Source organism: Mustela nigripes, chromosome 8 (genome assembly GCF_022355385.1).
Source record: "Mustela nigripes isolate SB6536 chromosome 8, MUSNIG.SB6536, whole genome shotgun sequence".
Classification (NCBI taxonomy): Eukaryota; Metazoa; Chordata; class Mammalia; order Carnivora; family Mustelidae; genus Mustela; species Mustela nigripes.
The window spans coordinates 89,184,136-89,201,765 of NC_081564.1; the positions used below are offsets into that span (position 1 = coordinate 89,184,136).

Below are 17,630 nucleotides of genomic sequence, written 5' to 3' on the forward strand. Positions count from 1 at the left end.
GGGCGGGCGGGCGGCGGGGCTCCCCCACGGGCGGGCCGCGGAGAGGCGCCCGGCTCGGCCTGGGGGCCCCGCACTGCCGAGGGCGCGCTCGCGGCGCGGCCCCGCGCGGAGGCCCGGGAAGGGTCCGGGGAGGGTCCGGGGCGGGCCCGGGGCGCGCGGGCGCCGGGGGCGGGGGCGGGGTCCCGGGGGCCGAGACCGGGGCGCCGCGGCGCTGGCAGAGGCGGCTGCGAGGGGCCGGGGCCGGGCCGGGGCGCGGGGACTCCGGGTCCTCGTCCCGTCGCCGGCCGCTGACGCAGCGCGGGGACCCCGGGCCCCTTCCCGGGAGCGGTCGGTGGGCTCGGGGCGCCGGCCTGCGGCCCCGGCGCTGCTCTTCGCGCCGGAGAAGGGTCCCTTGCGGGCGCGGCGGACCGGAGCGGGCGTCGCCGCGTGGAGCAGGACGGCGGCGCGGACGAGCCAGTGGCCAGGACCCTCGGGGTCGGCCGCGGGGCGGACACGCGGCCACGGACGCGTCGGCACCTCACGGGATTGCGGAGGACGCGGCGCCCTCGCCGGGCTGTGCGGGACCCGGGCGACGGCCGGACGGATGCGGGCCGCAGCGGGTCCTGAGGGCCGCGCTCTGCTCCCGCTGGCCTCGTCCCTTCGGTCCTGTATGGCCCGAGAGGGCAGGTGCGGGGCGTCGCGGTGGCCCGCGGGGAAGGCGCCTCCACCCAAGGCCGGGGCAGCCCCCGTCCCTGCCAGCTTCCCAAGTGGCCTCAGTGTCCACCTGGGTTTGCCCCGCCCTCAACGTGCGAGGAGCCCCGGGCCCAGTCCTCCAGGCCGCGCACAGCGACTCTTGCAGCTTCTGCCTCGGCCTCCCCTTCCGGCGTCTGCGGGTGGACTTTCGTGGGCGCGCCCTGTCCTAGGCCATCAGCCTGCGGGGGCGCGTGCAGGTGTAGATGAAGTGGCCGCACCTTAATTAAGCCTCTTCAAAGGCTTGCTCATTGCTTAAGGTAAAGTCCACATTCCTGCGGGATCCGAATTGATCTGGCCCTGTTCTCGGGGCTCCCGTGGAGGCCTGTGCCCTGACCTTCCTGAGAGGCCTCCTGCCCTTACTCTGCGTTAGGCCTGGTGCCCCAGCTCCCAGCAGAGGCCTCCCCCAGACCTGTCCGAGAGGAAGGTCGCGCACCGGCCGTCCTTGTCCGAGAGGAAGGTCGCGCACCGGCCGCCCTCGGCCACTGTGGTTCTCTCGGGTGGTTCCTGGAGACACTCGCAGGGCTGTGCCCGCCCCGTATTCTCACCGCGATCCTGTCCGGTGATGTCACTCGCTCCCCGTGCGCGCTGGCCGCTCTCCGTGCGCGCTGGCCGCTCCCCGTGCGCGCTGGCCGCTCCCCGTGCGCGCTGGCCCTGCGAGTCCTGCGGTTGCTCACGCCTCTGCCCGAATGCGGGCGGGTGGCCCCGGACTGTGGGAAGCGGTGGCGTTCTCATGCATTTCACTCGGAAATAACGTGCTGAACACATCCCAAGTAAGATAGTTTACAGGAAAATAAGACACGACATAGTGCAACAGAGGGAACACGAGGACTCCGACATTGAAAAGATTTGTGATCTTTTTAATGAAGAAGAGAAAACTCTAATGAAGAAAACTTCTTAATCGCCTTTTTGAAGAATATATATTTCATAAAAGTGTGTATATAATGGGGTTTTTAAGTGAATAAATATTTTAAAACGTGCTCAGTTATAATTTTAATTTCTAATAGGGCAAATGATGATATAATGTGTATAAATTTAGAGTGTTTGGGGTCCTCAGTAATATTTAAATAAGTACAAATACCCTGAGATCAAAATGTTTGAGGACTGTTGCTCTGTCAGTTGACTGTCTTAATAATATTTCTCATTATCTGAAATACTTTTGTTTTTCTGTTCCCATTATGGATTTTATTCTTAAGAGAAACCTGGAAGGTTGGTGGGGCTTTTTACAGATGGGGAACAGAGCTCAGAGAGGCTGAGTGGAGTGGAAGGTCCACTCAGCTGGTGTCAGAGATGCAACTTGACTCTTAAGTATGTGTTCCGTTATTTTTTCTTGTTGAATACAAGCCCTACACCGAGTCGCTAAATTTCTTCAACAAATGTGCCAAAGCACTTCCCGTGATGGGCAGGCCCTGCTCTGGGCTGGGTGGTACAGCTCAGCTCCCCAGAGCAGGGTCCCTGCCTCTGCTCTTGAGGGCTGTGTGTGTCCTGTGATGGTGGGAGCACTGTTGGTGGTGGCAGGGAGCAGACACTCAAGGTCTGGAGTTCCCAGAGGAACGGATGGCAGAATGGAAACCTCAAGAAGACATTGGGAGTAGGCCCACTAAACAACATTTCTTGGAGTAATAATGAGCTTAGGGCATACATACAGCAGTCCCCCCATACCTGTGGTTTCCGCTCCCTGCGGTTGGAAGCAGGTGGCCCTCTTCTGACATGTTACCACAAGGTCGTGGTAGCCTAACGCTGTGTCACGGTGCCTCGCTTGATGTCCCAAGAAGAAGAGTGAGTGCCACCTGGTAAGAGATGTAGAGGGAGAGAGACCACATTCACGGCTTTTACAGCAAACCGTTAGAGTTGCCTGTTTTATTACTGTTAATCTCTTACTGCGCCTGATTTCCGAGTTAGACTCAGTGAGAGGTACGTCTGTGTAGGAGAAAACCGTACAGCTAGGGTTCAGCACCCTGTGGCTTCAGGTACCGGCTGGGGGTCCGCGCGGGGGTGGGGGCGATCCTGGAGCGAGGGAAGCCTCCTATGGGAGTCAGTGAGGGTCGTGTTTATTGAATGAGCATTTGCTTGGTCCCCAGCACTGTCCTGGGGACATAAAGATGAGTGAGGTGGGGCTTTTCTCTTTATGGTAATTACTTTAGTTTACGCTAAGTCATGATGTGACCCTGATGGTCCTGTATGGCTTCCATTTGTTCTTTCTAGTGCAGTGGTACAAAGCTTTCTCCCAAGCTTGCCCTTAGGTGGCCCTTGCTCAGTTGTTTTCTGTTGGAGGAATGTTTGTAATCCTTCATTTCTAGAGCGCTGAGACACACAGACCTTGAGTCAAATGAATAAGCAAGACTTCTCATGCTCAGATGATCAGTTTGGGCCATTTTGGCTGTGGATGACTTAAGGAACTCTTCTTCTCTTGCCAAGGGGACTAGACTGCTAGGATGAGCTAAGAGCAGTGGGATTCAGCATACGCGGCGGCAGCTGACCCTGTTGGGTTTAAAGGTGATTCGGGCTTCAGCAGGCAGAACTCCCGGCAGGACCAGGGCGAGGACAGGATCTGCTTAAAATACTAAGTTCCTAACGGTATTGGGTATCCAGGGATGGACCAGACGTCTTCATACAGGAGCACCCTTCATTCTCCATCGTTGAACTTTTTAGGTAGGCAGAGACTAGACTTCGTAGTATTTCGAGGAAAGTGTGTTAGGTAATACATCCAATTTAAAGATTTTATGATCCTGGAATCAAGTACTGAGTTAACAGGAGTTCAAAATCTTGGTCTTTCCCACAATAAAGCAAAAACATTTCATTATAAGCATTTATTAAAAAAAAAAATACTGGTCTTTGACACAAGTACAGCCTGGGAAAACCATACAAAATCGTAAATCTTTGTGAGATGAAGTCAGTTCAGCAGTTTTTAAAATGATGCTTACCCTATATCAGGGTCTTTGTATTTTCTCTGTGTACAGACCATGTCTCTGTGCTCAAGCAATTAGTGTTTTTCAAATTACGTTTTAGTCTTAGAACTCATTACGTGAAATAACACGCAAGGTCTCAAGTGGTGGTTTTCACTCTTGGCAAAACATGGAGTTACCTGGGGGAGCTTTTAGGGACCCCGACGAGCAGGCCTTGAGTCCAGTCGTGCCTGAGCCCATGAGGCAGGACCCAGGCATCGCTGATCTGCAGACTTCCCCGGGGTGGGGGGCACTGTGTGCTCAGGGCCTGACAGCCCTGGTCTCGGGTCTAGACCAGCAAGGCAGGTCTGGTGGAAGGGCAGGAGACGGAGGGGTTCAGAGACGGACGGCCCCGCCCAGGTGCCTTCCCCCGACATCTCAGCGGAGTGGGAAGCTCGGCTTCAGTGGATTGACATGAACGCTTGATGCCAGAAGCAGTGCGAGCGGACGGTGTGCTCTGGCCACAGGAGAAAAACTGAACGGTTTGTGGGTCAGACAGCGCCCGCGAACTAGCGCAGTAGTAAGAGGCAGGAGGGGCAGGTGGTGGCCAGGTCTGGGGACCCGGGAGGACTGCCGAGCTCTGCTTGGTCCACGGGGGCACGTGCCGGCTCGGCTCCCTCTAACCGTGGCCGCGGCTTCCTGTTTTTCAGGAGAAGCCGCAGGTGTGCATTGTTTGGAAGCCTTTATTATTGTATTTTAGTCATTATGTTAATTGACCAAAACATCGGCAGGGAAATGAGCTTTGTGAGTGGCGGCAGGCAGCCAGCGCCCACGGCCCCGCAGGCCCCGCACCTTCCCGCCCGGCTGCCGCCTTCCCTGTCCCGCGCTGTCGCCTCTGACGCCGCGGCGGTTGGGCTGTTCTCGAGCTGCTCGGAGTTCGCGGTGTGACCCTTGTTTCTGGCTTCCTTCGTTGGGTGTGTGGTTGCGGATTGCCGCGGTCCTCACTTGGCAGGAACCAGTCTGGTTACGGGTCACCTGTTGTTCCGTTACATAACACGCTGTCACTTTGTCCCTTCTCTGCGGCCCGGTGACTTGTTTCCAGTCGGGGCTGTCGCACACACGTGCTGCTGTGAGCTTCTGCGTGTCCGGGCCACGACAGACGCGGCCGGTCGGTTCCCCAGTGAGCCAGCAGCTTCTCCTCCCGCCGGGAGCGCCGCCTTCGCTCTGCCCGCGGAGTGTTGTAGCCTTTCTGGTGTGCGCAGTGGTACTTTGAGTTTTAACCTGCAGTTCTGTGCTAATAGAGACCTTATGTTTCTTATCCGTTCGTTCTCTTCCGTGAGGCTGTCATTTAAGTCTTTCCGACTTTCCTACTGGGTTGAGTATCTTATTTTGAGTTCATAGACTTTCCTGTTGGGAGCGGTGTTAAGCTTGCGCAGAATCGAGCAGATAGTGCCTAGTTCCTGCATGTCCTGCACGTGCCTTATTCTCCCCCTCGAGCTGTCGCCTGCTCTTAGCATCTGGTGTCAGTGTGATACACACGTAACAACTCGTGAACCAATTCTGACACATCACTAGCTACTAAAGTCAGTACTTTACACGAGGGTTCATGGTCGCCACAGTTCTGCTTGCTCAAATGTCACACGGTTGGATCATACGGTGTGCGGCCTTTGCAGAACTGCCTTCTCTCGCTAAGCAGTGTGCTCTTAAGGATTCCTCACATCTCTTCATGGCTTGCTATGGTTCTTTACTGCTGAATAATGCTCCGTTGTCTGGATGCTCCAGTGGTTGTTTGTTTACGTTTTGAAGGCTGTCTTGGTTGCTTCCAGTTTTGGGCAGTTATAACCTGTTGTACACATTTGTGTGCAGGTTTTTAGCTCCTTTGGGTCAATGTAGAGGACCACTGTGCTGGATGGTCCAGTGAGACTGTGTTTGGCTTTGCAGGAAGTCACCAGACTCCTCCAAAGTGGTGGGGCCACTTTGTATTCTGCATTTTGCATTCATTTTGCATTTTGCGAATGCATTGCATTTGCACCAGTAATGAATGAGAGTTGCTGTTGCTCCACATCCGCTTCGGCTTTTGGTATTATTTTTACTGTTTTTTAATTTTAGTCTTTCTAATAGGGTTGCAGTGGTATCTCATTGTGTAAATTGCAGTTCCCTTATGAGATAGAATGCAAAGCCTCTGTTCGCATGCTGCCTTGCCATCTGTACATCTTTGGTGAAGAGCTCCGTCCCAGGAGTTCTTTAGATATGCTGTGTTTGAGCTCTTTGTACTTTGCTGTTCACTCTTTTAAGGATATCCTTTCATGAAAGAAGTTCCTAATCTTAATATTGTCTAATTTATCAGTCCTTTCATGTTTCACTTTTGGGACCTGTGTAAGGAATGTTTGACAATTGTAAGATTATGAAGACCTTTTCCTGTATTTTCACCTCGAAGCTTTATTGTTTTACTTCTCACCTTGAGAGTGGTAATTCATCCTCTGCTGTCGAAGGGCATTTGCAAGGCTGTTGTAAATGACGCTTCTGTGAGCATTTTTAAACATGTGCTTTTGGTCCCTCTGTGTGCACATTTATGTGGGATGCACCTAGGAGCAGAATTGCCGGGTTGCCGGGGTCTGTGTGTGGTCAGCTGTGGTCAGTGCTGCCAGATGGTTTTTGAGCGCCCGTCATGATGTTCACTCTCTCTAGTGGGTGTGAGGTTCCGGTTGCTCCACATCCTCCTCTGTCCTTTTTTTTTTCTGTCTTTTTAATTTTAGCCCTCCTAGTAGATGTGCAGTTTACTTTTCTAAAAGAGTATTTTTTGTTTCCTCTTTATCATACCTTGGATTTCTCACAACAGCCTTGTAGGTAAGCAGGATGGAGATCAGCCTCCCCTTTGACTGAAGAGACCTTACTGAGCACTTAGCAGGACTGACATTCCAAACCTCATGACTGCCAGCCCTGCTTCCATCACCGTCTCCCTAATCTGTGACCGGTCACCCATGTTTTAATCTACAGATACCCATTTTTTAAGATATGTACATTAAAAATAGTATGTACCATGCATGCATACTTCATTGGAAATTGGGACAGAATCTGCTCTCCACAATTTTCTGTGGCATCCTTTAGCTCTACTTGATCGTTGCAGTGCTAACATAGGTAGTATGTTTAAAGAGCTGAGAAACAGCATAGTGGCAGCAAATACATCCACAAGAAATTACTCTATTTATACAGAAAATCAGTTTTTTGCATTGTCTAAGGGAAGCATTATTCTCAGCAGTACACTCCCAGGCCCTGTTACTTTTAGACCTTGGTCCTTGAATTGTTTTAGCCAGATGGGGAGGCTATAGGCACTGGAGGTATTATTTTGTTGTAATCTGGACGCACCATTGTTTTGTTAAGTTGGGATAATGCGTGTGGTGTTTAAGTGTACACCCACCAGAGTCTAAAGTCTTTAGAAATAAAAATGTACAGGTACTAAAAGCAAATATTTGAAAGAGGATTGATACTCCTTTTAAAATAGAGACAGTTTCATAATAGGAGGCTTGAAAAGGAAAGTCCGCACAGATACAAGAGCTGACAAAGCGGGCATATTGAAGGCACATCTGGGCAAAGGGGAGCTTTGCTGTGGGAATGCGAGCGACCTGAGCCTGGCAGGGACTGTTTAGTGAGTCTCGGACCAGGTATTTCTCTTTAACTCTGTGTCAGGTAATATTTCATATCATTTATCATGAAGCCAGTATCAGGGTTTCAGACTCTAATTGTCTCACTGACACCACTTATGGTTTAGACAAGCAGGGTACTTTGACCTGACTCCCAGTTGTGACTGTATTTTATACTGAAAGACTAAACAGAGTTAGTCTTACAATTGACATAAAATACTGTTGGTAAAACCCACGTTCACTTGCTGTTTTTACAGTAGGCACAAGGTTGAGGTTGGGGTCTCATCTCAGGAATCATGACCTTGAGAGGCATGGGAGCCTGATTAATTAGGAGAGAGTCTTAAACTGTGAGTTCAAGACTACTTCTAGTTCTGCCCCGGCTAATTGTGTGATTTTGACCAAGTGGCTAAGTTTTTTTGGGGTCTTAGTTTCCTTAGCTCTTCAACCAGGGGACGGAGTGTAGAACTCAGCTTTTCCCCCGTAGTAAGTTTTTTTCCTTCTCAACCTAACCTCTTTGGAATAGGTAATACATTATAATGCTTTGAATTTAAAAAACATGGAACATGTGCCAGGCTTTGGAGATACAGTGACGGAGTAGAAAGATGTCAGGGGTGCAAGCACTGCAGAGTTTGATCTGAAAAAGTCCAGCTGTGCTCAGACCTGAAAGACCAGTATGGGACGAACAGGAGAAAACAGGAGAAGAAGCTAGATAAGAGTAGAAATAACACACGCACACACACACACACACACACACACACACACACACACACACGAAAGTAAGGAGGAGAAGGTGTGGTAGCTGAAGTGGGGTCCTACTGGAAGTAGGGGCGACAATTGTCAGACTTCTTGAAGGCCTGTTTGGTGACCTCAGAAAGCATCCTGATGTCAGAATGAAAAGCTGAGAAAATGCCTCCATGGTTAGCTGGGCTCTTGGGACAAGATCTTGGAAGACGGACGCCTGGATGGCTCAGTGGGTTAAGGTCTGCCCTCCGCTCAGGTCGTGATCCCCGGGTCCTGGGGTCCAGTTCCTTATCAGGCTCCCTGCGCAGCGGGGGGTCTGTTTCTCCCTTTGCCCTTCCCCCTCCCCCTGCTCATGCTTATGGGCTCTCTTTCTCTCAAATCAATCAATCAATCAATCAATCAATAAACTCTGTAGACGGGCCTGTTGAGAGAAGTAGAGATTTCAACTACTTTTTGGAAGATTTTTATTCAAAACAAAACAAACAAAAAAAACAGATGCAAAGTTTGGGAATTAGTTTAGAAACTGAAATGGGTGTATCCCATTTTAATATCAAAAATGCCTCCACAGGATTTACGGATGGCCAAGATCCTCAGTGCCTAGTGCTTAAGGGTTTAAGTTTAGGGAGAGGCAAATTGGGGTTGAATCAGTGGAATGTTGCAAGTGCAGTTTGCTCAGCCGTCACCTATCACAGAGAGGCATGTAGTGTAAGAGATCCAGCAGGGCGCCTGGCTGGCTCAGTCCGTGGAGCAGGGGGCTCTTGATCTTGGGGTTGTAAGTTCGAGCCCCACATCGGGCGTAGCGATCACTTAAAATCTTAAAAAAAAAAAAAAAAAGATCAACTTAGTTCTTTAGATTGGAGATAGGGACAGACCTTTTAGTTGACTGGGCTGATTGCTGTGTCGGTCTTGGGAGAAGAGCAGTTTGTGGACTTGTCCAGGCCCCATCACGGGCCAGCCTGCATGATGCTGTGACGGAGCGTGGCTGCGGAGGGCCGGCCAGGCTATCGCAGGCGAGCGAGAGCGTTTGGAGGCAGCCGTGCTGCTGAGCCGCTGGTAGGCTCTTGTCGCAGAAGCGTCCGGAAGCATTCTCTTATTTAATCTGCAAACTCGGAGCTTGGCTTTATTATCCGGGGGCTGGCTGATAAGTAGTTATTCTTACATACTACTGAGAACGTCTACGTAAAGAGCTAAATTGATGTTGGAATGAGTTCACATGTTTTCAAGGAAAACAGCTGCTCAGACAGTTTCTGGTTTTTGCCGTCGGTTTGTGTTTACATTTGGTAGTGAATTTGCGTTCTTGGTTCGGGAAGGGTGAGGGGTGAAGAGAACGTGGTCGTGTGTGTGTGCGTGTGTGTGCGCGCGCGCGAGTGTGCGTGTGTGAGTGTGTGTGAGTGTGTGCGTGCGTGTGTGTGCGTGTGCGAGTGCGTGTGCGAGTGTGTGCGTGTGTGTGTGCGAGTGCGTGTGCGTGTGTGTGTGAGTGAGGCGGCTGTCTCGGTAAACCAGCTGGAATCCGCCGCGGGGTCCCCCTGCCTGAGATCTCACCGGGACCCCCGCGGGGTGCGGGCAGAATGCTGTCCCCGGTGAGCGTTTAGACTGGAGCGCTGCGGAATGCACGCGGCTCCGTGCTTCTGTCGTGTGTGGGGGCCGCAGACACTACCTGTGCTGACTGCGGGGACACAAGGAATACGTGGGGCCCGAGTCCCACGGGAAGCCCCTCCGCGGGCGGCCTCCAGGGGGCTGACCGCTAAGAGGCTGCCCTTCGTGCGGCCGGGCCTTCCTGCCATCCCTGGCCCCGCAGGACGTCTGGTGGCCTCTGTGGCTGCGGAGTTTTCACGCGGCCCCGGCCGGGAGCGTTTGCAGGAGGTGTTCACAGGGCTCGTGGCCTCCCGACGCGTGTCCTCAGGACCCGTCAATTTCCTAGACCTCTTTCTGGAAAACATACTCTGCGGACCAGAAATCTGAACGAGCTTGAAGAGGTGACAGGCAGAGGGTTAAGGCCTGGGGCACGACCCAGAGAGGCAGTGAAGTGGGGATGAGGGAGCCCGGCTCCCCCGGGAGAGAGGGACACGCTTCCCCAGTGCCGGGCCGGCCGGGGACAGAGCGGGCTCCGCTGTGCCGGTCCGGAGATGCTGTGGATTTTTAAATTACGCTCAGTGTGGACACTAAAGCATGCTTTCCCCTCCAGTTATGCCTTAACTGGAGTTAGCATTGTTTTAAGTTTGTCTTTGAACCAAATTAATATTGTATTATTGCTGGGGGAGGAGACTTCGTGAAAATGGGATGGATTCTGTTTTGAGCTTTGTTAGAGAGGGAAATCTTGCTTCTTAAAATAAATATCTTCTTTGGAAAAATCTTAATTCATAAAGCAAAACAATGTTGTTTTTGGTTTTAAATGTGTAGCTTCTTTTCTCTTAGGGTTTTATCTGTCAGTCGTAGTTAATTACATCCTTTCTCAACTCGGGTAACTTGAAGCAGTTTCAACACCAGAAACTGTGAACATTGTTTCATTCTACTTCCTGAAATAGCCTTTTAATTTTGCCTTTTTTTTTTTTTTTGTAAAGATTTTCTTTATTTATTAGAGATCTCAAGTACGCAGAGATGTGGCAGAGAGAGAGGGAAGCAGGCTCCCTGCTGAGCAGCGAGCCCGATGCGGGACTCGATCCCAGGACCCTGGGATCATGACCTGAGCCGAAGGCAGCGGCTTAACCCCCTGAGCCACCCAAGAGCCCCTTAATTTTGTTTTCTGGTGAGGAGCTCCCTCATGACTTCATTCAGCCATTAGGTGGAAACACTCACTAGAGTTTTAAAACACAATTTTCAACACATATTTTACTTGAACACTCCCAATGTCTAAACTACTTCTTTCCATAGTATGAACTTTCCCAAAGGGAATAATGTATCACTTGACATGGTCCCAACCATCATTTTATCTGGGCCCAGAGAGTGTAAACCATTTTGTTACTAATTGAACTATAGTAGAAATTTTGAATACATGGTCTTTGAACATAATGTGGATATAGTGACGAGTAAATACAACAGGAGTTCTGTGGTGGCCCATTCTGTTTCTGGATGAGGTTGTTTGGTTGAATTATATTAGTGTTTCTCGAAACTGTAATCTGCTAATCTGTAATCTGCTTCACTCAAGGGTCTGCTGGAGGAACTTGGGAAGGGGTCGCCCGCCTTCTCCATGGCTCTGTCTGCTCCCGTCTCCTCTGTGGCCGCCGCCGCCTCCCACTGGAGGCTTCCTCAGTTCTTGCCGGCGCAGATGCCAGTGTAGGGGTGGGGACTTCTGGCCCAAGCTGGGCTGCAGGTTGTTTTCTCAAAGGAGGGACTTAAAAGGTCTGTTGAAAATCGGGAATGCCGGTGTTTACCGCATGGACTTTTGAGAAACAGGAGACTCTGGAGCTTACTTGAGTCTTAAAATCAACCCTACTTTACTTCCAAATTTCCAGATTTCAATACTTTTGAGTCAAATTTGATACAAAGAATTGTATATAATGTACTTCAAGTTTTTGTATCATTATTATGTGTTATATATATTTGTGCCTAAATTGTAAGACTTGGAGTATATTATTTTAAAGAATTGTAGAGGTTTAGGACATCTTTATTTTCTGAGATTCCTGACAAATTATTGTGAGTAGTCCATATTTTTACTTGAAAATACTTTTGTGTTTATAGCCGTTGGCCTACGTGGGTCCGTAGAAGCATGTCATGAAGCCTAGGGATTGTCCAAAGCGCTGTGGACAAAGGTGTTCCTAAACCCTGGCCATGTGGCAGAACGGAAGTTTTTCCTCTCTGACTTAATCTTGCTCTGCAGCAGTTTTCAGAGGTAGATTGAATTAGTGAATTGCCTTTATGCTTCTACTCAAGTTTTGTTTGCTGAGCGACTTGAGATGATCCGTGTGGGCTACCGATGGACTTAGAGACGAAATGCCTCTAGGATTTCCAGTGACTTTGAAGCCGTATGAAGCAGGAAGGCAAGGATAAGAGATGTCATGGCTTTTGCGTGTCTTTGGGTGGATGTCAACTCGGCAGTTTAGTTTCAGGTTCTAACGACTCTACCAGCAGAGGCTTACAGCCCTGCTGTCCTGTGCCTCAGTCTTCCCAGCATTCCTTGTGTCTGCCCTAAAATCACGTCCTTTCGAAAAACTGAAGACACCATTAATTTCTTCAAAATTGTCCCGTTAATTTCTGACGTAGTTTCTAAACAATAACCACGTAATTTAGTTTTATTTATGTGATGAGAATAACAACTGGTATTTATTGTCTATACTTATGCAATTTTATAGATGGAGTTTTAACATTGAACGCGGAGAACACTAATTATGCCTATCAAGTTCCAAACTTCCATAAGTGTGAAATCTGTCTGCTATCTTTTCCAAAAGAGTCCCAGTTTCAACGCCACATGAGGGATCACGAGCGAAATGACAAGGTATGTATTCTCAAGAGGGTTGTCAGAAATGTGAGCGTTGAAACTGGAGGTATTGTAACAATTGGCAAGCCAAACACAAATTTTTCTTGTAACTTAGATCCCTAAATTGTGGGGCATTTTATCTTCACGAACACCTACCTTGACGTTCCGTGCTTAGTTGTAGTCGTATTTCTAAGCCTTTACTGGTTGGTGAGGTGACATGAGAGTTGGTCTAGCGAATCTGTGTGTCAGAGTTCTGAGTCCGTGGACAGAGAAGCCATCTCAAAGCAGGACTTGGAGTGGGGTCGGTTCCTGAGTGACTGTGCAGAACTGGAGTATCTTGATGTGCTTTTCTCCAGTAGGGAGTGTTATCTCCAAGTAGGCTTGCCTTTGCAGTGGTTTTCCTGGGGTTTTCCATTGCATCTCCACAGGGAGTAACACTTAAGAGACTGGAATCCTTTTCTGCAGGGGCCCTTGCAGACTCGGTTAAGAGTATTAGTGTCTTAATGGAATGGTGTCCCTGCCAGATATAAAATGGCAGTTAAAATGACCATTAAAAAATGACCGTTGATTTCCCCTAGGTTTGGAGCACATAGGTCAGGACAATGCCAGGGACCTCTTCTCGAGGGAACAGAACATGACTAACTGGCTTTGTTTTCAGCGCGACTGTGAACTAGAATATATGATAACACATACTGTTGCTAGTACCGGTATCAGCTGTATTACGCTCCTAAGTTGAAAATCTGAAAATACGGACTCTCTTGTGCCTTGATATTCAGAGAGAAATACCAGTGATTATCTTTCTGCAAGGAAGTGGCAGAATGCCTTTCATTTGGGGAAAAGTTTAGACTGCGATAAGCAACTGTCTTAAAATCTAGTGAAGGTTTTTATGACTACTGATTCTACTTGAAGTGACTCGTTAGAGCAGTGGAGTTGGTCACAAAAGAGGGAAAAATCCACCCGCGGGAGCAGAGTCCCTCACACTCCAGTTCGTGGAGACTACCGGGTACACTGCCATGCAGCGCGTTTTATTCAAGGTGTGTTCTGTTCTGCATGGGTGAGTTGTCGCCTTATAATCCTTAGAGAAACTCTGTAAGGAGCTTTGCTGTGTCCATTTTGGATTTACTGACTTAGGTGCGGGACAGACCAGAAGTTCTTAGATCGCCTGTAGATTATGGTACTTGTTGATATTTGAATGGCATTTATTGTGGAAAGATTGTATTTCAGTGGCTTCTTGACTTTTCTCTCCAAATAGCCACATCGATGTGACCAGTGCCCCCAAACATTTAATGTTGAATTCAACCTGACACTTCACAAATGCACCCACAATGGGGAAGAGCCTACCTGTCCTGTGTGTAACAAGAAATTCTCCAGAGTGGCTAGTCTCAAAGCGCATATTATGCTCCATGAAAAGGAAGAGGTAATTATTTTGGCCTATACTTTGTTCATGGATTTTTAAATGCATCTAATCCTTAGGGGGACTGTAGGTATCAAGTAGTTTAACGAGCCTTTCCTACGGATTTCAAGGAGTTCGTTATCATTCAGTGTGCCTTGCCTGACTCTCTACGCCACTGACAGATCCGTTTGTTTTCTGGCCTGTCAGTACCTTAGGGCAGACACCTCAGTGTGTCCTGTATCTGGAGGACCCAGACAGGCCCACGTAGGATTCCGCAGTGGTCCAGAGAAAACGTTCTGGCTCTGGAGTCGGAAGCATCTCCTTGCTTGGCTTCTGGATCCACTGACATGTGGGAATTTGGGAAAAGAGGAGATATTCACGATGACCCAGAGCCGTTTACACAGCACAGTGAGCCCTTCTGAAAGGCCCACAGCTGTCGCTGTGAGATGACAGGGCTGCGTGGCTGCTGTGTGAGCGGGGGCTTCCTGGTGCTGGGGTGGGCAGGCCCGACTTGGAGTACAGATGGCTGTTGCTTTCTAAATATTAAGCCCCCATGTCCCTGATTACTATTGTGTGAAATTAGGAAAATGCAAATGGTAAAAAGAAAGTAAGTTCCCTTTATTTCCGCTGTCCCGGGGTGGGTTGTAGGAAACTGTTTGGGGTACTTTCCTCCTGAGGCAGAGAAACAAACACGGTATTTACATTGCATATATAAAAATTAAGTTCATACTTTCTGTACACGCTCATCTCTTCTTTTTAATATAAACTGTTTTTATCTTCGTAAAAGTTACTGTATAAATGTGTGTTTATTTTGGAACAAAATTAGAAACTAAAGATTAGCAAACGCAATATTATTAGAAGAACCAAGAATCATAGAATCTGGAGAGAATGCATGTGCAGTCTTTCAGACTTTTTTTTTTTTTTTTTGCTATATATGCTTTCCATAACTATTTAAGAATAGCTTTCTTTCTTTCTTTCTTTCTTTCTTTTTTAAGATTTTATTCATTTATTTGACATAAACACAGAGAGAGAGAGGGAACACAAGCAGGGGGAGTGGGAGAGGGGGAAGCAGGCCTCCCTCTAAGCAGGGAGCCCGATGCGGGGCTGCATCCCAGGACCCCAGGATCACGACCTGAGCTGAAGCCTGATGCTGAACGACTGAGCCCCTCAGGCGTCCCTGAAGAATAGTTTTTTAATTCAAAAATGTTTATGCTGCTGCTTTTTAACCTGCCCTTTTTCCCTAATCTATTTGAGACGTGTCTCCCCCATTTTCACTGGCTGTAGGATGAAGGTTTCCCCATGTCAGTATTTTAAGCTACTTTCTTAGTCTCTTGCATCCAGATACAGCGCAATGATATGCAATCATTTCTTCTGTTATTCAACGTTTATTTATACTTTTTAAATGCTCCCCATAGTGCATCTTCTTATGTGTCTTTAATTATTTCATTAGGATAGATTCCTGTAGGTGGATCTACTAGATTAATACTACTTTTTCACCTTCTTTGTAGAATGCCACATGACGTTCTAGAAAGCCTCTGCTGCTCCGCACCTTCCCCTGCCGAGGTCAGCTAGGCCGCGTCTCACTCATTGCTTTCTTGGTTTTTTTGAAAAGCAGAGAGCGCCTACGTTAAATGGTGTATTAAAGTCCTCTGGCCTGAGTTCTGCGTGCGCGTATTGGGAGCCGTGAGTAGCCGAGGGTGCCAAGCGTGATTTCCTGTTCTTCTGGAAGTCGCTTCTGTGTCCTTCCCCAGGCATCCCGTGTGCACGCAGATCTGCTCTGCAGCCCCGTTAACACGGGCCATCCATTCTGTGCCTTTTGTCTTGCGCGGACTGTGCCTCCGCTCTTGGGACACTTCCGTGCACGGGGCCGGGGGGGGGGGGCGTGTCTCGGTCTTTTCATCGGCACGTGGCATTCCGGTGGACACACATACCGTGACCAGCAGGTTGCCCCGGTAGACTCGTAGGTGGTTTTCAGCCTTGTGTCTATACAAACAGGCTACAGCGAACAGACTGTCCATTTTCAGAATCTGGTTCTTGCACTTGCTTAGACGTACTTCCCAAATCTGAAATGATTTCCTAAAACCCCACCACATCTCACAGCGCAGGCGCACGTGGGGCACAGCACACACGTGCATTGTACAAGCGGGGTTCACACCGATCCTTCACCTCCAGTCTCCCCTTCCAGGACTCCCACAGGCCTCCCCCCTGTCCTCCTCCACGGGGAACCGGGCTCCAGCACCGGCACACTCGTTCACGCCTTTGCTCTGTCCTGTCGTTGCCTCTGACACAGTTTCGCAGTGGCCTGGCTCAGCCCGTCAGTCCACCCACTGAACGCCGTGTGGGATCTGAAGGACGTCGGGGCTCGTGGGTTCAGTCTGCGTCATGTTTGCGGCCCGTCCCTTCCCAGGTGCACTAACTGCCCTTGACGTGGGTCCGGTTGGTGTGACCACAAAGACAGTCCCAGGCAGAGCAGGCGTTGAGGGCGGTGGGGGGGGGTCATTTTCAGTGTCTGGAGAGGAGCTCACTCTTACGAGTCAGAGTGGCAGGAACAAGGAGCATCAGAAGAGCCGCGGCCTCCTGTGCCCTCCGCCCGGTCCTGCCAGGGCTCCCGGGTACCATCACCACCTCGTGTTTCCACGGTATCTTTGCTCTGTCTCTCTGTCATGATAAGCAAATGTTCGTGTGCTTCCTGTTTTCCTTTTCTGGTTTATTATTAATATGAACATTAGAATTTTGCCTCTTTTAAAAAAATCAGTTGGTATTTTCACTTTGAATTAAATTCTTAGATTGTTACAGGGGAAGATGCATATGTTTACGGTACTGAGTCTTCATGGTCCAAACGCTTCGTAGCCGCGCCCCCTTTCCCCCGTGATAGGTCGACGGCGAACACCTGACTGGACGACGGGCTCAGGGAGGTTGATCGGATCGAACCCCAGACTTAGAAGCTCCCGTGGCGATGCTCTCAGGCCCCTCCCTCCTCGGGAGCTTGTATCACTTTACTGGCGGTCAATAAACCTTGCTTTGCTGCCACCAAAAACCCCCCCCAAAACAAAAAAAATCTTGGTACTGTTTTGTTCATGTGGATTCAGTATGGTATTTAAGTTCTGACCGGTTCTAGGATTTTTACTAATGCCATCGCAGGGGCCTTTCTGTTGGGGGTTGGTCATCTGTCCACAGGGGAGGAGTGTTTTCCTGTTCGATTTGTCGCCTACCGTCCTGCCAGATTCTCTCTGGGCTTTCAGCTGTGCGGCCCTGTCTACAAGTAGTGATAAGAATTTTTGTTTTCACTAGCGCGTGGGGGGTGTTCTGAAATAAAACAGCTGCGGATCATTGTAAGTCATCGCTGTATGTGGTGATGGCGAACCCCCCTCTTGTTTTGAGAAATTCCGCTCTTGAAAAGCCGGTGCAGTGAATACTTGGGAACAGTGAATCCCTTACCTGGATTGAGTTACAGACTTCGCCAGACACCAGCCCTGCCGTCCCTGCCTGTCCCTCCCGGGCTCCGTGACCGTCACACACTCCTGATGACAGAGCCCTCGCACACCCCAGAACGGCCCTCGCTGCGGCGGGTGGTGCTCAGAGACCCGAGGGGCTCCCGCTGGGCGGTGGCGGGGCCGCTGGGGGTCTGGAGCTTTCCTGCTCCCGCCCAGCCTGAGGGTGGTTTTTGTTCGTGTTCAGAGCTCCCAGCCCCGCAGCCCAGCAGGTCCTTGTCTGCCTCACTTAGCAGCCCCCTGAGAAGCGGCCCCACGCGGCTCGGGCCCGCACAGCCTTTACGCCCGGGACGCCCCAGTCCACGCGGAGGGTCGCTGCACCCCGCCTTCCCCACG

At 50.0% G+C, this 17,630-nt stretch overlaps 1 protein-coding gene across 3 annotated transcripts in view; it reads left to right on the top strand.

The window, feature by feature from the left end:
* Positions 1-17,630, top strand: part of ZNF236 (zinc finger protein 236) — a 102,510-nt gene that overhangs the window by 561 nt on the left and 84,319 nt on the right. For 2 of the 3 annotated variants that reach the window (XM_059409843.1, XM_059409844.1), the window contains exons 2-3: positions 12,286-12,428; positions 13,663-13,827. The exons of the other annotated variant lie outside the window; for it this stretch is intronic. In XM_059409843.1, coding sequence (XP_059265826.1) covers positions 12,286-12,428; positions 13,663-13,827 — 308 coding nt within the window. The remainder of the gene's footprint in view (positions 1-12,285; positions 12,429-13,662; positions 13,828-17,630) is intronic. 3 annotated transcript variants of the gene reach the window in all.